This window comes from Tursiops truncatus, chromosome 8 (assembly GCF_011762595.2).
Source record: "Tursiops truncatus isolate mTurTru1 chromosome 8, mTurTru1.mat.Y, whole genome shotgun sequence".
Taxonomy (NCBI): Eukaryota; Metazoa; Chordata; class Mammalia; order Artiodactyla; family Delphinidae; genus Tursiops; species Tursiops truncatus.
In genome coordinates this window covers 43346788-43374250 of record NC_047041.1, presented here as the reverse complement: position 1 = coordinate 43374250, position 27463 = coordinate 43346788, and the positions used below count along the sequence as shown (strand labels likewise).

The window sequence follows — 27463 nt, the reverse complement described above, 5'->3', positions numbered from 1 at the left end:
TTTATGGCTGTCAGTATTTGCCGTATGCATTGAGGTGCTCCTATTTTGAAATTAAAGATGATACAAATAGATGGAGAGATATACCATGTTCTTTGATTGGAAGAATCAACAATGTGAAAATGACTCTACTACCCAAAGCAATCTACAAATTCAATGCAATCCCTGTCAAACTACTACTAGCATTTTTCACAGACCTAGAACAGAAAATTTCACAATCTGTATGGAAACACAAAAGACCCCGAATAGCCAAAGCAATCTTGAGAACGAAAAACAGAGCTGGAGGAATCAGGCTCCCTGACTTCAGACTATACTACAAAGCTACAGGAATCAAGACAGTATGGTACTGGCACAAAAACAGAAAGATAGATCAATGGAACAGGATAGAAAGCCCAGAGATAAACCCACGCACATGTGGTCACCTAATCTTTGATAAAGGAGGCAGGAATGTACAGTAGAGAAAAGACAGCCTCTTCAATAAGTGGTGCTGGGAAAACTGGACAGGTACATGTAAAAGTATGAGATTAGATCACTCCCTAACACCATACACAAAAATAAGTTCAAAATGGATTAAAGACCTAAATGTAAGGCCAGACACTATCAAACTCTTAGAGGAAAACATAGGCAGAACACTCTATGATATAAATCACAGCAAGATCCTTTTTGACCCACCTCCTAGAGAAATGGAAATAAAAGCAAAAATAAACAAATGGGACCTAATGAAACTTCAAACCTTTTGCACAGCAAAGGAAACCATAAACAAGACCAAAAGACAACCCTCAGAATGGGAGAAAATATTTGCAAATGAAGCAACTGACAAAGGATTAATCTCCAAAATTTATAAGCAGCTCATGCAGCTCAACAACAAAAAAACAAACAACCCAATGCAAAAATGGGCAGAAGCCCTAAATAGACATTTCTCCAAAGAAGATATACAGACTGCTAACAAACACATGAAAGAATGCTCAACTTCATTAATCATTAGAGAAATGCGAATCAAAACTACAATGAGATATCATCTCACACCAGTCAGAATGGCCATCATCAAAAAATCTAGAAACAATAAATGCTGGAGAGGGTGTGGAGAAAAGGGAACCCTCTTGCACTGCTGGTGGGAATGTAAATTGATACAGCCACTGTGGAGAACAGTATGGAGGTTCCTTAAAAAACTACAAATAGAACTACCATATGACCCAGCAATCCCACTACTGGGCATATACCCTGAGAAAACCATAATTCAAAAAGAGTCATGTACCAAAATGTTCACTGCAGCTCTATTTACAATAGCCCGGATATGGAAACAACCTAAGTGTCCATCATCGGATGAATGGATAAAGAAGATGTGGCACATATATACAATGGAATATTACTCAGCCATAAAAAGAAACGAAATTGAGCCATTTGTAATGAGGTGGATAGACCTAGAGTCTGTCATACAGAGTGAAGTAAGTCAGAAAGAGAAAAACAAATACCGTATGCTAACACATATATATGGAATTTAAGGGAAAAAATGTCATGAAGAACCTAGGGGTAAGACAAGAATAAAGACACAGACCTACTAGAGAATGGACTTGAGGATATGGGGAGGGGGAAGGGTTAGCTGTGACAAAGCGAGAGAGAGGCATGGACATATATACACTACCAAACGTAAGGTAGATAGCTAGTGGGAAGCAGCTGCATAGCACAGGGAGATCAGCTCGGTGCTTTGTGTCCGCCTGGAGGGGTGGGATAGGGAGGGTGGGAGGAAGGGAGACGCAAGAGGGAAGAGATATGGGAACATATGTATATGTATATCTGATTCACTTTGTTATAAAGCAGAAACTAACACACCTTTGTAAAGCAATTATACTCCAATAATTATAATTATATTCCAACACTGTAATAATTATACTCCAACATTGTTATACTCCAACATTGTAAAGCAATTACACTCCAGATGTAAAAAAAAAAGACTGTCAAATAAAAGAATAAATAAATTAAATAATTTATTAAATTATTAATAAATTAATTAAAATATATTAAATAATTAAATTAATTAAAAAAGAAAAAAATAAAAGATATCAAATTAAAAATAATAGTGATAAAAACATTAATTTCGGGAAAAAATAAAAATAAAAGAATAAAAGTCCACATGTCAAAAATAAATAAATAAATAAATAAAAATAGTCTAAGGGCCCCCAAATCTGTAATTTGTGGAAAAAAGGATATTAGATAACCATGGTTAATAACATTCATAAAGGGCATGGAAAATATGGGAAAATGTTCTCTTTACAATGCTAAGTTAAAAAATGTAAACAAAAAAATACAAAATTATGTATAACTAGTTTTAAAATTGGTTATAACTAGTTATTAACACTGTGCATGAGAAAGATAAAAACAAATAAAAATGTTTTATTTCTGTTGCATTGTTAATGATCTTTCAAATTATTTTTTTCTTTTCCAAATGTTAAATAATATCTATGTATTACTTTTGTATTTGGAAATAATGTATGTTTTTAAATATATCATTTGTGCCCTCCTTATTTTCACTTAGTGTCATTTAGGTTGTTTTTAGACACCAGAATGAGAGGATGGGCATACTTCAAAGTGCAAATGTAACCCAAGGAGTTACATTTGAACCCATCACTAGGCCAAAATAAAAAATTATTATAATAACAAAATTAGTATTAACAGATGATATTTATTGACTGCCTACTATGAACTACACACCATAAATAAGTGTTTTATATATTTTAAAAGGCTCATATAATTTACACAATAGATAGTTGATGTAGGTCAACCATTATTCTCATTTTCTGTGACTCAGTTTCCTCATCTATAAAACTAAGATAATAATGGTACTACCTCATAAGATTGATGTATTAAATGAATCCATGTACGTACAAATACTCAGAAAAGTGCCTGGACACCTGGTGAATGCCCTGCAACTGTTCTCTATCATCATCATCACCGTCAATATCGGCAATCATTGAACAATTGATGAAGCTGAGATTTACAGAGGTTAAGTAACTTTCTCAAATTTTGGTCCCTTTAACCACAGAGCCTAAGCCCTTAAACTCAATGATAAAAGCAGTAAATAAATAAACTTTCAATTGTAATGAAAAGACAGCTGCTTGTAAAACTCAGTGTCTTTAAAATTAAAATTCTCTGAATATTAAGCTTACTTTCCAATTGGTGTCCTGGCACCAGGAGCTCTGAGACCTTAGACGAGTTACTTAAATTTCTAAAACCTGAGTTTCTCTTTTCAAAAACTGACGTTGAAAAAAGAACGCAAAATAACAACAGCCAAGATTTTTTGAACTGTTATTGTTACAGTTAATGTTACTGTTTTTATCGTGGTGAAAATATCATTAATGAAGTCTTTGATTAGCATCTAATTTTCACAGTACTGTACTCAATATTTTGTAAAAGCATAGTTCAAGCATATAGATCTTGGCACACGGTGAGTGTTCAATTAATATTTAATTAATTAATATATCAGGCAGCTTTAGATTTACAAAGTGCATTAACTGATTATTCAATTGACCATCATAACAAAACATGAGTAGAGAAAGGGCAGATATAGCCTTCTGACATCTTGCAAATGAGGATTCGTGTATTCAGAAAGGTTCAATGAACCGTCCAAGGTCATCCCAAAGTGGGAAATCAAATATGGTCTCTGGATTAATTCCAAGATTAATGCTCTTTCCACTGATCTCAAAACCAATTCTTCGATGCTCTACCTGGATCAAAAGTCAAGTTTTCCATATTCAAATTCAGTCACTTCAGCATGAGTTTCTGCTCTTCTTCAGGAATGGGTAAGTCTTATTTCAGTTGCCTTTCATCAGAAATTTGTACAATTTCTGAAAGTATACTCATGGCCACTTTATTGTATATTAAAAACTTGAGAGCTTATTTTTCTTCTTCATGTTTCTAAATGATATTCTTTCTTTCTACTGATGGAACAAATGTTACACTCTCCCCAGCCTCTTGAAACCTTCTAATCAGATGCAATAATTTGCCCAAAGGCACGTAAGAGACTTTGAGGCTAGGAGAGAAATTTCCTGACAAGTAAACCCAAATCACTATTCCCTATAGTCATAAAGTAACACAGCCTCCTTCAAGGAAGGCGTTTTTCAAGTAAGTGAAACCAATTCAGTACAATCATTAATTCTACTGATTCCTCAAAAGAACTTGAAACATTTTAGAAGAGTTTAAGACTCAGAAAAGACTCAGAGAAGAGGGAGAGGTTTGAGAATTTCAAGAAAGAAGCAGATACCAAGTAACATCAAAACCAGAGATAGGTTTGAGATTATAAATAATTTCAACCAAAGAATGTTAAATTTGTACCAAGAAAAATGTAGTATGATTAAAAGGGAGAAAAAGTGTTTTAAGTTTTCCTAGGGTTCCACATAAATAATTAGGTAATTTTCAGAAGTCTAAAATTCAAAAAAAGAAATTATCTCAATTTTGTTAAACAAGCCAGAGAATGTCTTAATTACTAGTGACAATGTATTTTATAATTTATTGTTTGAGGTTGCCTGCTATATCCATTAGTGAGGGAGATTAAAATCTTTCCTTTTCATAGAAAAAATATTTTATTGGCACCTAAACCAGGCTTCCTATCTTGAATGGAACAGAAACTTCATACTAGACCAGGGAGCATTAAACAGTATAAACAAAAGCATAACTAGGTCACCTATGATGCTTCACACGGCTCCCCTCAATTCCAGAATATTAAGCACAAAGCAAGTATAAAACCATATTGTGTTAAACAAAAGGATGACACACTGCTTCTTTCTTTTCGTTTTTTTCTTCCAACAGAGATATCCATCCCTATTCACCTTATGTAAACATCCTGCTTCTAGGAGCACATATCTCACTTGTACTATTTGGTAAGGACTGGTAAGTGGAGATTGTTTTCAGAAAAAAATCTTTAAACTCTCTATAATTTTCCAAATTACACTTAATAAAGACTTCTTTCTTTCAATCTAGTTGCTTAATACAGTCATCCCTTGCCATACAGGTGTCACTTTATGGGTTCCTGCTTACACATAACCCTATTCTTTCTATAAAGGTACATTTTATATTAGTACGAGACCAGGGCTTGGTATGCATCTGAGAAAAGCCATGTGCTGACAAGTGCTTCCATCTTACTTTTTTCATAGTGTGTACAACAGAGTCTAGCACATAACATATTCCCAATAAATATGTTTAAACTAATGAGTAAATTAATTTACTTGTTGTAGCATCATATGGACCTCAAGTCCTATTAGGTATGCTTTTATATACTACGTAGTTGTATTGAAACATATTGTACTTTGTCAAAAGTCTATAATATATTTTGTGTAAAAGTTTCTCTCAAATCATCAAAAATGTTGCTACCAGTTTTCAATTATTTTTATAATTTCATGCAATTCAGCAAATGAAAGTACTTCCAAACCGCCAAATAATTTGGAATTTTCTCATTTTATTAGTTATGAATAACAGTTTACTGTAATCAATTATATATAAATATATGTAATTAATATTGCCAGCTTGATTCTTCAGCATATATTTTTTAATAAAACCTAAAGTTCCAACATTAAATGTAAGGAAAATTAATTATTGTTTATATTCTCACTCTGAACAAAAAGTGAGAATTAATTATGCTCATGTAATAAGGGATGAGTGTACTAACTTGGGAACTGAAAACAATCAAATTAAATTTGCTTACAAATAATACAGCCAGATAGCTTGTTTAAGTTTTTTCAGTGTCTTGATATAGTTTTTCCTCTCTTTTCTCAATTTACTTCAATAAAACATATTATCAGCTTCATTTTTAATTTAAAAATTTTCAAATTCCATGAAATTGAAATTAAACTAACACGATACTTCAATATGTCTTACTTATATATTTCTCCAGCTTCTCTAAGGGATAAAAAGCCACTATATGACAACGCAATAATACAGTTTTCCTTAAAAACTGTACTCTCTCTACTCTCATAAAGGAGAATCAAGGCTCGAAATCCTAACCCACATCTGGTGAAAAGCAGATATAGAACTTTGGAAAAGAAGTTATATAACCAAAGAAATATGAAGAAGGTTTATGAAGAAATTGTCAAAGACACAAATACTTGTTTTTAGAGTCCTTGAGAAAAGGACCAAAGACATACCCTTTTTACTCTATTTATATTCTATCTACTTTTCATTGTAGCTATGGGTAGGGCTGACTTTCAGATAATATTAATAATAATACACTAATGATAGCATAAACATCTATATCTTGGTACCACTTCATAGATTATAAAAAACAGATAATTTCTGATAACACATTAAATAATTGATGAATAAGTTATTATTACTGTCATTGTTATATCTGAGCTATAATGATGTGTAAGAGAGCATCAGTTTTGTTTTCAAACTAGTATAGCTATTAAATATAGACTGGTTTATTTCCAAGGTCCATATTATATCCTTTTGTCTTTAAACTCAAGCCTATGGAATGCCTCAATGTGCTACAACTTTGCTTGCATTAACAAAGTTGCAGTTACTGACTAGTGAAGGGGCTGGAGCATGTCCAATTTGAAATTTACAAAGAAGTTACATAACCATTGGGCAAAATTATTTTTTTACTACAAAAGATATTCATGCTTTTTATAAAAGTGACAATTCAGAAGTGCTTAAAGTACAGCACTAATTTTCCATCTTCAACCTCCTGTTTCCACACCCCCTTCCCCTCCTGACACACACTGAAGATTATGGTGTTAACAGTCTAGCAGCTCTGGGACTTTCCAGACCTTGTTCATTTTACTACACCATAATGCATCTCAGCAGTTGGAGGAGAGGTGGTGGGATCTAGTTATAATTGTTCCAAAGCACTAAGCATCCTATGTTGTAATATATGATCACAGACTCAATTTTCAAAAGGAAAATTGGGAAGAATCTAAAACTCACTACGTTTACTGGTCACTTTCCTGGCTAGTTTTGCATTTCATTCAATAATCAATTTTAAATAAGCAAAGCCAAACTGAAACATTACCGATGGGTTTTTCTTCATGTCCAAGATAAGGCAAGGCACGTCCTTGGCAGGCTAATTTAGAAGGTACTTATTGAACACTTTGTGCCAAACTTAACAATAACTGCTTTGTATTTACTTTTTACAACTGTCTTATGGGGCAGGTATTATTATCTCAGTTTAATAATGATGAAATTATATTAACTTACTTGTGCAAAGTCCCTCTAACTAGCAAGGATATTAATGAGGATTTTCATTCAAACCTGCCTGTGTTCATACTACTACTTAAAGTGATTCCAAAGGGTTAAGAAACTAAATTCCTGAGATGTCCATGTCTTTGCAACAAACTGAATTTAAGGTCATGACTCCACTGTAGCTTGCCTATTTTGTGAAACAACTTTTACTTCTAAAAGCGCTGTCTCACGTCTTACCTCACTTTATTTTACTAATGGTATTTGGCCTGATCTGCGCGTTCTAAAGAGACCTTAAATTTAGACTTGACTATATTATCAAATGAAAAGACATATAATCATTGGAAACTCAGAAAACTGAAATAAGACTGTTACTTTATATGTTTAAACTTGTGCTTTATTACACACCACATCACATGGTGCATCATGACTTATTCTATATAACCAAGGAATCACCTTATAAATAGCGTAACTACATCACATTGTATTTTAATGTGTTTATGTGTATGCATGTGTTGGAGGAGGTTAGATGTGCTAATGTGTTATATATAAACTTTTAATACCAAAATTATATAATACCTTTCGGCATTTATTTCTTAATATACTGGATTGGGATACTCAAAAAATAAAATGTCCCTATGCTTGTCTTGATCTCTGATAAAAACTAGGGCTGAGAACTTGCCTTCAACCTCCTGTACTAGTGTCCTCGACACTGTCCTATATTGATGCTTAGGCCATTTATCATTAACCATATATGAATTATTTTTATTTTGCTCAAAGTCTCTACCATTTCCCACCATGGATACTTTGGAATTCTTGCTTGTTCTTAATAACAAGGCTTAAGATCCACCCATCTAGGAGAGACAAACCAAATGACATTGTCACAGAAGCATAAACCTTTGTATGTGACTTGCATTTCTCTAGCAAATAAAAAAAAGGAACAATGTTAAAGAGAAAAGTAGAGTAAGTTGCTTTTAAGCTTATTTTTTAGCTGTAAGACATAGTAAGAAAAACACTGTAAATGGTAACCGTAGTACACATATGGCTATATGCAACTAAAATAAAAATTTACAGAGCAATATCTACTCTTACTATCATGTAATATACTGATATTTATATTCTACTCTATCCTATTTTATTCTACTGTATACTAACTGCTGGTCTCAGGCTACTAAATTGGTTTCACAATTAATTCATGGGTTGTGATGTGATTTTTGAAGCAACACTGACTAGATATTCTCTCATTTTAAAAGATCCTTTGTGTATGTGTGAAAAATGATGCATAAAATGCATACCTGGGGCACGATCTCTGGTTTTAAAGTCCTCTAAGATAAACATATCTGACTATCATATCTCTTGCCAAAAAGTATCCTCAATTCAACATTTGGTTAAATTGAGAAGTCTTTCTGGAGTATTTGCAAATGTGCCAAGATGAGATTTTATAACTCCTAGTTCTGACGAATTCCAAAGAAGTTTTTTATACATAAGGCTACAGCATTTAACAATATGTCTTCCTGCTCTTAAAAACTTGGTACCATACGGCTTCCTCCCATAATTGGCATCTGAAGGACGGATTGTGGCGTCTGCAATGGAGATGAGAATAGAAACAACCTACAGTCTGTACTCATCAACAGGCTCACAAAAAGGTCTTCTATGAGGTTAACTTGTTGCCACATGCCTCCTCCTTAATTTATTTTCTTTTTACTGTAATTAAATCTTTCCATGGGAACAAGGAATGGTGTTGCTTTCAAAGCCAGATAAAAAGACACATGAAATATGCTCAAAAGATATTCTCAGAAGGGAAACGAATAGTGTCTTCTTATTTCCTATGGAGGGAAGAGAATCAATAGATGTGCATTCTACTTCTCCTTGAAGCCACAACTACCCCAGTACACAGGAAGGGAGTTTGGACTTTTAATTAAAAAGAGCTGGCCTTGGGTTCAATTTTTGCTCTGTCACTAAGTAGCTACAGTATTATGCAAAAAAAATCACTTTCTCTTTCCATACCTGTTCTCTAACTTAAAAAATGGTAACTTTATCAGACTGTGTTATGGGATAAATGAATCAAGTAGAAAATTAATGACATATAGTATAAACGACCATGTTTTAACACACAGAATAATAGAATCTCAATTAAACAACATTTGGTTGTCAGGAAAGGGAGTTACCAAAAGGACAAATAATCCAACTCCCTCATCTCCCAGCTGAGGTTTAGTTCATTTTTCCAGATCCCCTCCACGTGGTTATGTATACCAGGCTTGTGCACAGGAGTTACCAAGAATTTAACTCACTACCTCCTAAGAGAGGCAATTCTTTCACTGAATGTGGAAACAAAATTTTGGACAGGAATCTTGAGTTGTGAGACCCAACTTTGTTAACAATCATGTACAAGTAAGGCCAAATTACTTGTCCATACTGTTTCCTCGAATGTAAGATAAAGGAGTTATTAAATGCTTACCTAAGATACTTCACACTGTTAACACAGTGTTAACATTCTATAGAGCTAACAGTAGTTTTTGTGTCTGAATTATCATCATGACCATCTGAAAAGTCATCTCAACTCTCAACACTATTCAACCCCTGAAGAAACAAAATGAAATCCCCTTAAAAAGTACTCAGTAGTGCCCATACTGACATTTCTCATCTTTCCAAACTAAATTGTTATCTTGATATAATCACAGTTAGTAGAAAAGGTGTGATGGAAAAAGTGTGTTCCCACTTTTTAGAAGGTAAATTAACACATAGACTATGAATCACATTCAAGGTCTTTCAACCAAAGCTTGTTATCAACTTTTTAAATAACTGATGGAAAAACCATATCATAACCTGAAAGTTAGACGATATTTTAATGATGTCACATTACTAGTACCACTTACTGGTACATTTTTCCCCCAGAGCATCACTGAGATGTTTTTTTGGCTAGAAAAAATTAGCATTCCTTTATCATTAGGTGGAAGTAACAAATTCAAGAACCAGTGCAAACACAAAAGGGAGTTGGGTGTGAAAAGCATTTTACAATTAATCAAGGGAGGCATTTTGGCACCTCATTTTTATAAAGAGGCAAAACTGTGAAAAATTACAAGTGCCTGCTACTGATCCACATGCTATATATTCATTAAGTGTGAGCTGGATACTACTTTAACACAAATACACTCATTCACCAAATAGTCTTTGAGCCCCTACTATGTGCTAGGCACTCTGACAGGCCCTGGGCAGGTACAGTGGAGTTTCAACTAAAGCCAGCAGAAACTGTGAAGTGTGAAAATCCTGTACGTCATCCATAAAGCGCAGTATGTATGGTTTGTGCCAACTGGTAATTCCTTTCCTCAATGAAACTGAGCTGTATCAAGAGGAAGCATGTAATAATGGAATATATGCAAGTGTCTGACTACTTAAAGCATCCAAACTTTCAGGAAGTTATCAAACCTCTAGCTTTGAACCAGAAGTATGGGTAAAGCATTTTAAATGTTCTTTCTTGCCCACAGCAATTATTCCATTGAAATCTCAATAATATTAATGCACGTTAATACATTTATCTTGTTTTGATTTTGAAGTTTAAACATTGTCGTAGTATCCTATTTGGGAGGGGCAGTTCAAGTTTAGTCATTGGGATGAAAACGCTTATCCTGGACTCTACCTTGAAGGTATTTATTATTGCACATGAATTTATGGTTAGGTAGGTAACGTTTATAGTTTCAGTTAGGATATATTGTATGGTTGAAATTGACTGTGGGTCAGGAAGGCAACTGTGTGGCTCTTCACTGGGTGCTCTCACATAGTTGAGGTCAAGTGGTCTAAGACGGCCTCATCTGGAAAACCTGGCAGCACTCATCCTTCACAAGGTGATGACAGGGTTCTAAGACAGACAGACTAGGAAAAAAGTCTTCATTTCCACCAAGTTCTATTGACCAAAGCAGTCACATGGCTAGTGCCGCATGAGAGTGGAAGGGAACTATTAAGTTACAAAGCAAAGGGGTCATCAATGGAAATCCTCAGAGCCAAAGCAATGGATCTGCCACACCCCTAAACAGGCAAGCACCATAGACTCTGTACTATCATGGGCACATGTACCAAGGTTTCCCAATGTATGGAGGCAAAGGACCCCTTAAATTTTCTTAGAGCAGAGACAGTGGCAACTGGACTGTCTCCTCTACAAAGAATACAATTTTTTCTTCTCAGTTACTGCACGCTCCTCTCACAGCTGCAGAGCTAGAGTGGTTTGTATTTTTTTCTTTTTTTGTTTTCATACATTTAATCTCCTTGCCTTGAAGGCCTGGACAATATGTGTGCATAATATAACAAGCCACCATAAATATATAGTCCTGTAGCCTACGGAAAAACATAAACCAAGGAAATGCAAGTGGAGGAGATTAACCTTGAAGCTGAAACCCAAGGCTTCTTGTGCTTGTGCTCTCCTCTGAAATTCTGCGATGCCACACACGTTCTCAAAGGAACATCTTGTGTTAGCTGCCAAGAGGACTGAGAGACAAAGTACTGCACGTTTAGGTATAATGTAAATGGGCAACGTGGGGGAACAAAAAGCTTTTTTGAAAATAAGACAATGTCTTTTTATAGACCTCAATGCCTGTGTGAAAGCATTTGGAAATTTCCATACTCTTCAAGAAAGAAGAATATCAACTGAGTGAAAAAAGGTAATTATACAGACATGGGTGTAAGTTTGAGATACTCAGGTAGGATGATCTAGGGCTAAAGAGAACTGTCCCAATCCAGCCATAGAAAGAGGCTCAGGTGAGAACTGGTATTGTCATTTCATGGGAAGTCCCGCAGGGGCTTCCTGAAGGGCCAGACAACTGAAACCCAGGCATCACCTTGGGGACTTCCGCAGTACCCAGCAGAGCTGTACCTTGTTACTCAAGCACTTTTCTGATCCTGGAGGTAAATTTTACCTTGTAAAACTTCCTACTCCACTGCTCCTATGCCGATAAATTTTAAGACATAATACCATGTAACCTCACTAGCCACTTACTCGCTGAGGATCCAAGCAATATAAATATCCCTTGATTAAACCACATAAAACAATAAACCAAAAAGCATTTCTTCCAGTCTTCAATGTTTGTATTCAAAGTTTGTTCTCTCCTAAATTCTGGTGGTATCTTCCAAATATTTTGCCCAAATTTGTCAACAAAATTTCTATTGGCCTATTTTTGAAAAAATAATTAAATTTGCCTGAATTTGGCAATAAGTTTTTATTGACTTTTCTTGCCCACAAATAGAATATTTTCTCTTAATTATTATGTTGCCTATGCTAAACACTATAGTTTAATTATTATTAATTATTTAATTAATTATTAATTATTATGTTGCAATAGGTAGTCTATGCTTCTAATATACAACTTCAAATGTTTGCATGTAGAAATTATATAAAAGAAAGTCTCTTCCATTCCACCCTATTCCTTAACTCCTTAGAATTCCTACCCAGAAGGAGCAACTGTTATCAGTTTTGCTCTTCTCTGAGAACAATTCTATGAATATTCAATCAAATGATTTTTACAAACTCCATTTTATACAAATAACATACCATTTACATAGAACTGTGCTTTGCTTTTTTCACTTAAAATGATCTTGGAGATCATTATGATCTCATTACCTACAGAGTGTCTCATTCATTTTAATAGCTACCTAATAATATACTTTACGGATGCATTATAATTTATTTTATTGTATCACTCAGTATAGGGATATAATTAGGTTGGAAAAAACATTAAATTAGTAAGAGTCAAAGGCATGATGACGAGTTTCTCTTTGAACACAATCTTGGATTAGCATCTCCTACAGACTGATCAAGGCCTACTCTTCTGAAGCTAGATGGAAGTTCCTAATGAAATTTATGATTGATCTGAGGTAAACCAAACATAGCTTCATCCTTGGTCTCTTGCAAACATGTTTTTTTACTTTCTCACCTTCTCATATTTCCTCATGCCCTTTACTGGAAACCCATGCCTTCTTAATTTTCACCAGTTGTCAGTATTCTTCCTATTAAAATTCCACTGTCAAATTCATTTCCTTCTCTAAGACTTCCACCATGGCCTCCATCACCATAGAGCAGGATGTGATTTTTTTCTCCTTCAATTTACTTGAGAAACATTTGTAACTCCGTGTCATCTTGAATTATGGTTATGGAAGTATTAGTGCGTGCTCCATCTCCTTTGCCAGACTGCTTGCCCATTGAGGGTGGTAATGTACAAAACATAGGGCTGTCCTTCACAGGACTATTAGAGCCTTTTGTATATTTTGACTTAATAAATATGTGCTGCATAAATATATATCCTCTGGGTGTGATTCTATTGGATTCTGCTGAATTAGAATAGGGCACTGAATTAGCAGTTAGTAGCTGTGAGCCCTCCTCCTACCTCTGAAGTTGCTATCAGGTAGTTATTGGATGAAGTATATAAACTCTTAAAACATTCGTATTTTAAAAATGGAATAAAATATCTGGACTATCTAGATCACTGCTTGTTGTGAGAATCAAATGAAATAGTGGTTTTATAAGAAAACTCTCAGCATTAGGAAAAAAAATCAAAGGTCTCCTAGTCCAATGACCTATCCATCGATCAAAATCTCTATATATCAACATCTTTGTACGTAAACCATAAACTTATGTATGAAAATTTCCAGAGGCATAGAAGTATCAATCCAGTATAGAAGGCCATTTTATGTTTGTGCAGCTCTGAATATTGTTAAGAGTGGCCATACAGTGAAATCCACGTTATGTCACTTGATAATGAAAAGTTTGCTATATCTAATTGGTGACAGGCTCCCAATCTCTGAAGTAGTCTTACTCTGGTCATTTCATTAATTTCCCAATAACTCAATCCCACTTTTACAAGATTAGATTGTTTGGAACACAGTGACAGTATTATTGCAGAATTTAAAAATCTCAACTGAGATTTGAACCTCAGGAACATTCGAATCTCAGCTCTTTCACTTAATTCTTGACATTAGGCATGTGGCTTACATTTTCTATGCTTCAGTTCCCTCATTTGTAAAGTGGGGATCAAAACATAATCTATCTCATAGGTTTGTTTGAGTACTATCAATAAATATCTTTATAGAATATATATATGAAAAAAACCTTTTCATAGTGCCTCAGTAGTTGATAGCTATAATTAACTTTCAATGTTATTCTCAGGTCTATCGATCCAACAGAAATGACTTTGTATAATGTAACAATGTGTCCATATTGGCTATACTGGATGAAATATACTTACACAAGAGATTAAATGATCTGAATATATTATGATTTGATTTTATTTTAAGAAATAAAAAATTTTAAAAAACAGAAAAAAATTAATTAATTAAAAAGATAAAGTAAAAATCTCAACTAATCCTAACAATGATCTAATGAGCTATACAAAGTCTTGTGTACCTTCTTTGGTATACTGTAGTGTTTAGCATAGGCAGTATGCTGTCCTAGAAAGAGTGCTACATAATGAGTAAGCCTCACAATTTGGGTATCTTAACTTCTGTAGGTGAAATCAAACCTATCCCAAACAGCGTTGGTTGAGAACTAACAAATAATGTATACAAACGCATTTGAAAAGCACCATCAACAATAATCAGGGCTGATACTATTATTATCTGGTATAGAACCTCAGTCGTATTTTCCTTCCTCACTATGATATCCACATAAAGAAGCAATAAATTTCAAAGCAAACTAATGCTGAATTATTAAAACTTATACTTCCTGAGAATGTTCTATACAAGGATAGAACTAATTCATACACATCTCCATTTCAGATTTAACGATACACTCTATTGAAAAATAGTTGTAAGACTAAACCGTTTGGTAATTTTCTATTACAACATACCTGGGCCAGAATTGGCTGCCTGCAGGCCTTATGTGTATGTATGTGTACCTCCCTTTAACTATCAGAAACTCTCAGGTACTCAGAGCAAACTTACAGTGTTAAAATGTAAGGAGTTCAAAGGAGATCTAGAAATCTTAAAAATCCCTAGCATTGTTATAGAAGATGTACAAATAATGTAACATGTAAACCAAAAAAAAGTATCCATTTTGCCAACTGATGGTCGCATAATCACTCATGTTAGCTTATATCTATTTTGCTCTAGACATCTGTCATCCCGTCCCTTCTTATATAAGTGGTATAACTGAGCCACTCAAAAGATCTCAAATAATTAGGACAATTTTAGCCCTCCAAAACTTGCAAGTTTAACTGGGAAGCTATCAGGTGCACAAGACATACTCGGTGTAAAGAAAACTTACCTTCTGTGTGCACCGCTGACACATAGGTCCAGTTGTACCTCTTCACTATGTCCACCATGGCCCGTGCCTGCTGGGCATCTGAAGGCACGACCCTCATGAAGTACTTGAACAGAGTTTTGTCGCTCAGATCCATGCTTGTTGCCGAGTAAGCAATTTGAGGTATGTTGAAAAGCTGGAGCAAGTTCTGGACCTGAATGGCCACAGAACTGGAGCCAGGCCCGATGACCCCGACTATGGGCTTCTTAGAGCGGAAGGAAGAGGAAGAGCCATCCACACAGCGCACCAAGCCTTCTTCTTCTTCTGAAGAAATGAGGGAGTCCCTTATAAACTCAATGCTCTGCTCTAGGGCCACGGCCGAATGCCAGCAGGAGTCCCTGATCTCGCAGCCCAGGGTGATGTTGGGCAAGAGCGTGGGGTCTGAGTTGATCCTTTCCAGGGTGTGCAGCATGGCCTCCACCCTCTGAATGCCATACTGTTCACGAACTGCCCCACACTTCCGCTCATGAACTTTGTCCACAGTGGGCTGGTGGTGGACAGAAAAGAGAGCCCCGATAATGATGTCACCAGGCATGTGAGCCACCACCCTCCTCTCACTGGACTGTGCGCTCCCACGGACATCTTTCAAAAGCAGGACTGACAGGATCAACAGAAGGACCATTTTAGGAAAGGAGTTCAAGCTAATAAAGACAGCATGGTGGGGAAAATTTAGGCGAGTTCTGAGAGAGAGAATCCGGTGATGTCCTATGGTGAGCCGCAAACCAAAAAATCAGCCAGTGATTTAGATGTGCTCTCTAAAGGACCACCATGTCCCCAGGGACCATTTAGTTAGATGCATCCATATGTGATCACGATCTTCAAAACCTGGGGAAAAAAAATAGAATGGGGATTTAGCAACGTAAGTGCAACCGGATTGGGAAGCTCGAACAGTCTATGCTAATAGAGAAAGAGAGGTCTTTCTGATGTAGGTAACTTGAGAAAAAGAATCCAAAAATCTTTCTGACTCTTCTTCGTCTGTCTCCTTTGTGATTCTGTGATTTGATAAAAGCAGCTGATACAGCTTCTTGATCCTACCTGGCTTAGGTTAATATTTTTTTCATTTGCTCATCTGGAGTACGCAAAACCAAATCTCATGTGTGGGAGGCCCAGCTATACTCTGACACGAAGGTGAGGGAAAGCACCTAAAAGAAGTATGCCATGAACAGAAATCTTCAAAAAAACCCAAAATATTAGACATTGGTGATCCCAATAATAACGACGGTATTTTTGTTTGTTTGTTTTAGAAATGCTCTTTGTGTCCTTCCAAATTTTCAGCATTAAGCATGTACTGATTATGCAATTAAAAAATAAAGTTACTTTAAAAAAAGCCTACAAACCCCATCTTCAAATGCAATGTAAAGCAAGTTGAATAACATTCCCGACAAGTATTGAGCTTAGTTTCCATACAATATAGACCAAAGACAAATGAGGTCAGATCAGTATTTTCATGTTAAATGAACTATAGGATAGAAGAAGGTTGGAAGATTACAAAGTAAAATGCCCCCAAAGGCATACAAAGGCATAGTGCACTGGTACCAATTTTTGCAGAAAAGAATATTCAGGTTCAAATTCCAGTTCTGCTACAAAGAACTATTACTAAATTGTTTAACCTCTCAGCACCAGAATTTTGTCATCTGAAAAATGGGGATCATATGTGCTAGGCTGCCCTTATGGGAATCAATATAAGATACCAACTGTGCAAATGTTTTGTATATTGAAAACGGCTATATATATTCAAGACATGATTTTTTTCTGTTATTAAATTTCCAAGGGCCTTCTGTGGCTAGGTGGTGAGGACAGAAAATTCTCTGGCAACACACTCAGTTCTCCAGAGTCTTCAAAGTAATTACAGAGTCTTGTAATAAAATTGACAGTAATCAGTCCTTTACCCTGATCCAGGAAAAATTTCCACATCATGAAGATTCAAAGGGCTGGAGGGATGCATATTTGGAACTATACTTCCAAGTAGAAACTTAGTATAGCTATGAATATAGTCATCTATTTTAGTTTAAACTCCTGGGGAAGAAGAAAATTTTGTCCCAGGTTGCCTACAGCAAATTCTAGCATGATTTATAAAAGAGAACTGACAAATTAGTGATCTGGGTTATTTAAAGGATTGTTTAAGAGACTTATTTTGTAAGTTATTAGCTCTGCCAGCCAAAGATCTCAAGTTGTTTTAAAGTGACTCCCTAAGCATCACCTTTCAAAGACAGGTGATGTTGCTTCAGGAGTTTATGCAATTATGATGATGTTTCTTCAAGAATACCAATGGTTTTCAAGACTCATCAGATCTGCAAAAATTCTAGTCCAGACACATAATGAATATAACCTGAATCACATTTCTAATCACTCTCACCCTCATTTTCACCATTTCCTTCCACTGTTTCCAATGGCAACAGAGAAATGCTCCCTCTGTACAGTGCCAAACACTAAAACACACACACGCATGCGCACGCGCGCGCACACACACACACACACCCCTCATCAAATAGCTACACGCTCCAGAGTAACTAGATTTTTAGCAATATTTAGGGGAAAAATCAGCTTTGGTATGGAAGTTGGCATTGTAGACAAGGGGGAAGGAAACAAAGACATATTAATTTTCTCGTTGGGAAATTATCTGAATATTCTCAAGCTTTCCCTTCACTTTACTTAGACCAAAGACTTGGGGACCAATGCTTATTATCATGGTCATGTGAATTCTACTTCAGACAAAAAAAAATCTGAAGTAAAAGGAATCACAATTTCTCATTAAATCCAGAATGTTAGTAAGCAAATCCAGTAACAAAACAGGACTCATTTTTATTATGTAAGAGCATCAAAGCGACATGAGAGACTAGAAGTGGCCCATCAAACTGATGAACCTAAAATATCGATCTCATGCATTTTATGTTAGAGTTATTTCCAGCAAGCCCCATGTACTGAGAATATATATTGATACACACACACATACATACACACACACACACACATATATATGTAACTTCCTATGATAGGCTAAATTAATTACTTAACTCATTCAACAAATACCTATTAACTACAGAGTGGCAAAGACTAATATAACAAAGAAGTACAGTGATGTGCATCGATAATCACCATCATTTTCTTTCATTGAGCACCCATCATACACCAGGCGTTTATTCACTAACTCATTAATCATATATTTATGGCCTGCCTATGCTATGACTCTCTCCTGGGAATCAAACATTCAAGAGAAAACAGGGTGTACATGCTCCCTATACTCATGGGGCTTACAAATCAGTACTCTAAAACAGCGGTCCCCAGCCTTTTTGGTACCAGAGACCGGTTTCCCGGAAGACAATTTTTCCACGGAAGTGGGGGGGGGATGGGGGGGATGATGATTCAGGCGGTAACGCAAACAACGGAGAGCAATGGGGAGCGGCAATGAAGTTGCACTTGCTCGCCGCTCACCTCTTGCCGTGAGGCCTGGTTCCTAACAGGACGGTCTGGTACCAGTCCAAGGCCCAGGGGTTGGGGATCCCCGCTCTAAAAGGTGACTTGAACTGGAACCTGATGAGTGCAAAGAACAATAAAATGAAGAATGAAGTCAGTCATGCGAAAAGTGTGGCTAGAACATAAATAACGAGCGCAATTATGGTACAAAATGAGGTTGGAAAGATACGGAACGGCTAGACCATGTAGGATCTTGTAGGCTCTTAAGGAATTTGGAACTTAAGTGCAACAGAAAGCCACTGAGGAAGTGTAAACAAATGACTGGCACAATCCAATCGTAGAAAAGATTCTCCCAGCTCCTCATTGTTCCGGATAGTGGACTTGAGAAATCTGAGACTCTTATAATACTCTAGGTAAGAGATGATAGTGGCTTGGCTATGATTGGTGACAGTGGATATGGAGAGAAGTGGACACAGTCAGATATCTTTTGCAAGTAGAATCGACTGGACTTGCTGACGGACTGGATGTGGGTAAGGTAGAGAGGAATCAGTGTCTACTCCTAGGTTTTGAGTCTAACAAACTAGTATATTCTGGTATCATTAAAAGGGATGGGACTGACTGGAACAGAAACAGATGGGCTCAAGGGAAAACAATGATTTTCTTTTGAACATGTTAAATTTGAGATGCTTTGGAAGCATCCAGGTATAGCTGTCAAAGAGGAAGGAAGATATGTAAGCGTGGACCGAGAGGAGTTTTTTGGCTTAAAGATGTAAACCGGGGGTCACCAATATATAAACCCTTTGAAATGAATAAAATTACCTAGAGAGCAAGTATAAATAAAGAAAAGGTGGGGCTGAAAAGTAAGCCCCACAGAGAGGTAAGGCTGTGGGAAAGCCAGCTAAGGAAACAGAGGCAGCTCAGAAAGTAAGGAGAGAAAGCAAGAACATGTGATATCAGAGATGCCAAAAGAGAATGTCCTGGGCACTTTATAGTTGCAGACATATGCAAGGCTTTCATGCTTCTCGTTCCCCCAGAAGATATTATATTCTATGTGCATTGTGTATCTGCGTCTGTATGTGGGTATGTCTGTATGTGTGGTATGTGTGTGTCAATAATCCTTATAACAACCCTGAGATGTAGGTATTATTTTATTCTATTTTCCTAATGATGTAACGGGTTTTAATAACTTAAAAACAAGCCAATCATGGAATGATGGAGCTAGAATTCATGTCTATGCCTAGTGACTCCATAACATACTCTTATTATCATCTTTTGTCACCTTACCACCCCTTCTGCCAAGAGAGGTATTTCCAAAGTCCATGAAAACCGAGAGGGGCCACCCAAACACAGTTTGAACTTCCAAGGGAGCTAGAATCTAACAGGAGTTTGCTTAAAAAATAGTGATGAACATTTCAGGAAAAGAGATGATTCACACCTAGAAGGTACAAATGAGTATGACTATCTGGCACAAATATATTTTTATTGCCCTGGCATCCCCTACTAGATTATGACCTGCCAGATTATAAATCAATGATTGTTTCATAATCTGCCTTGAATACACACAGTGACTATATTTTATTGATACTAGCTATGAAGCTCAGATACCTGGAAAGTATATTCTGAAATTATGACTTAGAAATTTGACAGAATTGTGCTACAACTCAGATTATTATAAGGTTAAACAACAAGTCATCCCACGTGCTCCCAAAATACAAGAAATCGATACAGCATAAATTCTAAATAGACCAACAGAGTATACCCTAGCTCTATCAGCATCGCTCATTTGTTCAGTAAGTCTTTATTAAGTAACTGTGCTGTACTAAGCACTCTTCTAGTCCCTGAGGATTCAATTATGGGCAAGGCAGACACAAATTCATGCCCTCATGGAGCCTGTAATCCAAGGTGGTTTGTCAGACTATAAATAAGATAAGGAAATAAAATATTGTATGCTATACAGTAATAAGTGTTAAAGAGAAACAATAAGCCAGGGAAGGAAGATAGAAAGTATCAGGGATATGGAAAAGAATTTTAATTTTAATGTAGCCAAAGAAGTTTAAACTGTAAAAGTAAAATTGGGTAAATAACTAAAAGAAGTAAGAGAATGAGTCATGCAAATAACAAGGGAACGAACACTCCAGGTTAAAAAAAAAAGTAAATGCTAAGTCCCTGAGGCAGGTTTATGCTTAGTGTGTTGAGAAACAGCAAGGAGGCCAGGGTGACTGCAGTGAAGTAAAAGTGGGGAGAGAGGAAGAAGGGAGGTTTGAGAGCTAGTATGATGATCAAAGCCTTTTTGGAGTTTGAAAGACTTTGGCTTTAACATTGTGTGAGAGTGATTTTCTGGAAGCGTTTTCAATAGGGGAGGGACACACAATGACCAACTTTTCAACAAGAATAAGGGCACAGAGGCAGAACCAAAAAAGCAATTAGGAAACTACTGCAATAATTCAGGTGAGAGAGATGACAGAGTCCTGGATCAGGAAGATGGTAGTATAGGTAGTGAGAACTAGTAGGATTCTGAATATATCTTGAAGATAGAGTGAAAGGGTTTGCTGTCAGATCTGACTTGGACTGTGAAGGAAAGAGAAGGATCAATGAGGACACTAAGGTTTTCAGTCTGAGCAAATAAAAGATGGTACCATGTTGACTGAGGCGGAGAAAACTGTGGAGGAGCAGATCTGGGTGGAGATAACCGAAATTCAGTTTTGATACACCAATTTTTAATTCTTGTTAGAAATTCAAGAAGAGATATTTAATAAGCATCTGATATAAGAGGTGGAAATTCTGGAGAGAGGTCTGCATAGGAGATATAAATGGAGGAGGCATCAGTATGTAGATGTTCTTTTTTGTAAAACATAAAACTGGATGAAATCACCTAGGAATTGGAAAGAGAAAAACTAGTTCTGAGACTGAGGCCCGGGGAATTTCAATGTTTAAACTCCCAAAGACCCAGAGACAAGGAAAAACCAGCAAAGGAGACTGAAAAAATTTTTGAACAGAAACCTTATCTTGTAAAGTGTATGTGTGGTGGGGAGGGGGATGAAATGTGAAGTATTCAAGTTCTATTAAAGCAAAAATAAAAACAGATGTGGCTGTGTTTTCACAAGAAATATTATGAGTGTGTGTGTATGCACGGTCGGGAAACATACACAGTGACATTAATGAGATGTCCTCTGGGTGATGGGAATATGCATAATTTTTAATTTCTTCTTTGCTTTTATCTGTGCTTTCTAAGTTTCTGAATTTCTACTAGCAAAGCTATTTGTTATTTGTGATGTTTTTTTAAATGTGGGATTGAGGGATCTACTTTCTAAATTTCTGCCCCAGTCTCTCTTATGGTCATCTCCTCTCAATCTGCCCCTCCTTGGAAGTCTGCTAGTCAAGTTAAATTTGGGTCTCCTTTAGGTATTCTGAATATATCTTGAACCCCTTTGCCCCAGTGGTTCTGTTCACGCTGCTTCTTAGCCCTGACATGCTCTTGTTTCATGGCCTTAAGGCAGAGTTTTTAAGAGCATGGGCTTGGAGTCAAGTAGACTCGGGTTTGAATCCTGGCACTGCCATCTGTTGGCTGTGTGCCCTTGATCACCTAGCTTCTCTGAGCCTAACTGGAATGAGACTAGTACCTACCTCAAAGAGTTTTAATGAGGATTGAATGAAGTAATATTTTTCAATAGGCCCTTTATAAAAGCTTCCCAGGTCCCTCACTTTGCAGTACGCGCTGTATTCTAAATGCAAGTGGCATTTTTGTCCATACATTTTAATGTTATTTATTAAGCTAATATTATAGCTATTTATACATGTTTTGTCTTCCAATAGACTTCAAACTCTTTAAATATTAAATCTGTGCCATACGCAACACCTAGTATTAACAGATATTCAATAAATCCTGCTGAATGAACAAATAAGTAAAGGGAGTTGCCTGCACTTCGCTTTCTGGTCAGTTACTTGATTGAGGTGTAAAGATAGTGCCCCCTGCCTCACTGTGGAAAACTGGAAAATGGATATTGAAACTCAAATGGGTCCAGGCAACAGGGGACATCAAAAAGAGAAGTACGGACTAACAAAGTAGGAGGGAGAAACCTTTGGTGTTCCCCATGGCTTTTTGATATATTAAGGAAAATAGCATCATAGAACTAGAAAGAGTCCTATAGATGATTCAGTTTAACTGAGACCCACGGAGAATAAATGATTTTTAGCAGGCATAGGACCAGAACCGAGAAAATATCGTCTCAAAACCCAGATTTAATCACACCCTGCAACTTGGTGTCTGTTCTTCTACAATTTTCTAAGCATATAACCTTTAATACATAGATTTATTATTTAAATGGAATATTAGTATGAAATCTATATTGCAATATACTTTTATTCTCTACATAATGTATTATAAATACCTTCTGAGATTAGTTCATTTTGATGATGGGGATAACAATAATTAAAATTCACAGAGAGCTTACTATGTTCTAGGCACTGTGCTTAGCGTTTCACACGAAACATCATTTAACTATCATTTTAAAAAACTGTAAGATAGATCATGTTATGTATATTTTATGCTTGAAGTATCTGGGACTCAGAGAGAGAGAACAGTTTGGCTAAGATTCTAAAGCAAGTGAGTAGCAGAGCCAAGATTCACACTTAGAGCTTCTATTTCTTTTTAACAGTTGCATAGTATTCAATTATATGAGTGCACAAAAATTTATTTAATTACTCCCTATTTTTGGATATTTAGATTGTAGATTTTACTACTATCATCAACAACGTTGCACTTTAATTAGTTTTAAAACTATTTCTATAGGACAAATGCATGATATTGCTGGCATGAATCTTCCCACATTTTACAATCTATTAATTTAGATTCTAAAAGGTGGCATTAACTTCACTCTCAGTCCCTTCTCCTTAAGCTTGTCAATTCTGGGTACCACACAATGTTCCTTCCATAAGAACCTGCTTTCTCTTGCTTGTATACAAGTTCATGAGTGAGGCCATTTCTCCTTAGATATCTCACCAGGAGGTTCATTCATTCATTTAACAAAAGTCTGGTAGAAATAAAAAAAGAAGGGGGAAATAGTAAAACCATATTATTTTATTTTCAGTGTACGGAGCCTTTTCCCATTTACTTCTATTTCAAACTAAAACAAAATTACCACTAAGAAAGTCTGATTATCCCCATTTCATATATCAGAAAATAGAGTCTCCAAGATAATAAATTATTTGCTTTAGGTTATAACTCTGATGTGGTAGGTGTTAGAGGTTGGTAGCTATGTTTTTTAATTCATCATATATAGGTGAATATATATATTCTATACATGTATATTCTTATATAGATAATGGGAAGAAATTAATACAATAATTTTTAAAAGCTTTCAAAATGTTATAGATCTATGATCTAAAAATATGGAGTACTTTAATTCAATCAAAAGTAGTAAATGATACGAGTTTATATAAATAGTATAACTTATATGTTATTTTGATTTAGGGTCCTATTTTCAGAAGCACTAGGCTACTTTACAATGTTCTATATCATATACTTTGGGTTCATAGCATAATAAAATTAATCACTACCCCATTATAAAAAAATAATATATATTTAATATGCATAAAAGTATTGGGCCTCAGGTAATCATACAGTCCCATACTGGATCCTAAATGAATAAGAAGAAGTAGTATTGGTGGGTAGAATTTACCATAAATGACAACTTACATAGTAATCAGATTCACAGCTTGCATTGTCTTATTTTCAACAATCTTCTCAAACACTGACCATCTTTCTGGCACAAATTTCTCTTATATAACTTAATCCCCACACAAGCAAATCATACAGCTCAGGACATCAACACTAAAATGATTCCTTCTGCCTGAGCAACAGCCTCATCACATATAGGGGTGTCAATATACCATGGATGGCTTTGATACATTTCCCTGAAAACCAGTGCATCCGAAAGATAAGAGACACTCTGAGGTATAATGATACCGAGAGCGTTATAGTCCGAGCTCCACTGTTGTATCTATCTCAAGCACACATCTGTGACCCTGTAAACAAGAAAGTCCAGCACCCCCTCCATTTAGCCCAGGACAAAAAATATGCCATATTTTAACTGAAACCCCCTTAAAGCAAAAAGGGGCCATAAAATAACATTGTACAAAAGTGACATCTGTAATTTTGTGCGTTAATTAAAAGGTGCTGGCAGTAGAATAAAGCTCACTAAATCATTGTAAATCATTACACGATTGGTTTAGTAGTCCATGAAGACCTAAAACAGCCTTCCACAGCAAAGCAATAAAAATGATGTAATCCACCGTTAACTAGTCTCAATTTAATTATCATGCAGGGATTCTAAATTTCTTCCCATTTTGCAGCCTTCAGCTGCTTTCTTTTTATTTATGGCATACCTCCCAAGACTGTAAGGCATTATGGTGCATATTATATTGCCTATCATCAGGTGCTTGAAAATGTGGTTTTGCATTTTTAACTCAATCTCTAGTTACTTATTAATAGCTGATATTTATTGAGTGCCTACTTTGTGCTAAATAATATATAAGCATAATTTAATGTAAGTTTCACAACAACCCTGAGGGGTAGGTATGATTACTACCTACATTAAATATCTCTCGAAATTGAGGTTTAGAGGTGAAGAATCTTGCCAGAAGTCTCATACATATAATAAATGGCAGAGTCAGGACATGAATCCAATTTCTCTCCGGCTCCAAAGCTCACACTCAACATAATCAGATGATACTGTTTCCCATCCGACCAAATGGGTGGGTTAGTTAAACCTTATGCACTGGCTGCAAAACATTCTGGAGACTGCTTTCCACTAAATTCTTATGTAATGTCGATCAGTTTCATTCGGAAGCTGTACAAACCAACCAAATAAATATAGGTAACTCTGTCTCATGGAATCATTTAGATCAGGGCTTCTCAAGCTTAGACCTGTTGATATTTTGGACTAAACAAATTTTTGGTTTGGGGGGGGCGGCCATCTTGTGCATTGCAGGATGTTTAGCAGTATCCCTGATCTGCAGATGCCAACAGCACACACCTCCTCTAGTTGTGATGAATAAAAATGTCCCCAGACACTGTCAAATGTTCCTTGCAGGTCAAAGTCATTCTCAATTGAAAACTGCTGATTTACTGAAAACTCATCCTTGTCAAGGTCTATGTAATCATCAAAAAAGAAGATGACTAAGAGTCATCTGGATGTGTCCGTCCCACAAAGCATTTTTCTGAAATGTCCTAATAATTCTAAGGAGAGTAGTTTGGAGAGTAGTAGGCAAGTAGATTTGCCTTACTCCTTCTTTACATTGCCACTTGTTTCCGGCTCCATCATCTTGTTTTGGAGCTTGGAATTTCAACTTGAGAAATACAGATTAAACTGTCAGAGTCAAAGAAGACATTGCCTTACATGAACTAAGCATAGTTCTGAATATTCACAAATTACAAAAAATAAATGTGAGAAGAGTATCCTATGGTACCTGTCACCATTTCAAAGGCTATGTGAAATACAAAGTTCATTATAATTTTTTAAAGATAAAGAATAATAACTTTATATAGTAATTTTCACGTTGGTTTTTGAAAATCTTATTTTTAAAAAAGTAATATAATATTATTTACCTTTCTTCTGGGTCTTTAAAGGATTCTACTACATTACCTGTATTGTGTAATACTTTGTATGAAAACAAATTGATTTTTAATATTTTAAAATTATTCTTCTGCAAAATATTATGATGCAACAGGCTACATTATTATTACAGGGCCCATTAGTGCCATTATGACTATGAACTTCTAATTTTCCTCAGAACATTCATGCTCAGAAGTTTAAAGTCAGTGGCCTATACCTAGAGTTGTAAAAAATAATCATTAGGGAATTATTCTTAGGCCTTTATAAGACCAACAGAATCACATCAACATAAAATACATTTTCTTGCATCTAACTTTTTCCTTTAAATTTCCTGAATAGTTTGACTAAAATAAAAGAAGCTATTTGAAACAGCAATTATGTATCAACCATATGGTTGTTGAGAAGATTAAACTCAATAACATAGGAAGCCTAGGAAACATCTGATATTCAAAGGCCTAGATGGGATTAATAGTCATAACGACCGGTTCTGTACTTTTCACTCTGGGTCTGGCACTTGACTTATATTTGTGTAACTAATTCACCATAATCACTCAATGAGGCTAATAGTGTTACAACCTGTTCTCCATTTTAAAAATGAGGAAGAGAGGCAGAGCAATGTTAAGTAACTTGCCCAAGGTTACATAGCTAATGAGCCACAAAGCTGGGATTCAAACTCAGGCAATCTTGTGCAAGGGTCTGTACTCCCAACCACATCACAAGTCACTGGAAACCACAATGAAACAATTCCATGGTGTTTATCTAATAAAATGGAAAAGTTATCTAATATAATGGAAAAAGGATAAGTCTGAGTTCCAAACAAATCAGACATATGTGTGTGTGTGTATAAAATTATATATACATATAATTTTATTTTTCCATTTCCCTGTTACATGACAGTGGAAAGAAACAACCCTCAATTTTAACAACAGAAAAATCACTGCCCTGTATGATTGTTATGAGTATTAAATAAGATATATAATGCTTGGCACGG

At 35.8% G+C, this 27463-nt stretch overlaps 1 protein-coding gene across 3 annotated transcripts in view; it reads right to left on the bottom strand.

Annotated features, from left to right (window-relative positions):
* The window catches only part of GRM5 (glutamate metabotropic receptor 5), a 533478-nt gene extending 517411 nt beyond the window's left edge, over positions 1 to 16067 (bottom strand). For all 3 annotated transcript variants that reach the window (XM_019948818.3, XM_019948819.3, XM_073808327.1), the window contains exon 1: positions 15410 to 16067. In XM_019948818.3, the coding sequence (XP_019804377.2) occupies positions 15410 to 16067 (658 nt within the window). The remainder of the gene's footprint in view (positions 1 to 15409) is intronic.
* Between the last annotated feature and the right edge of the window lie 11396 nt (positions 16068 to 27463).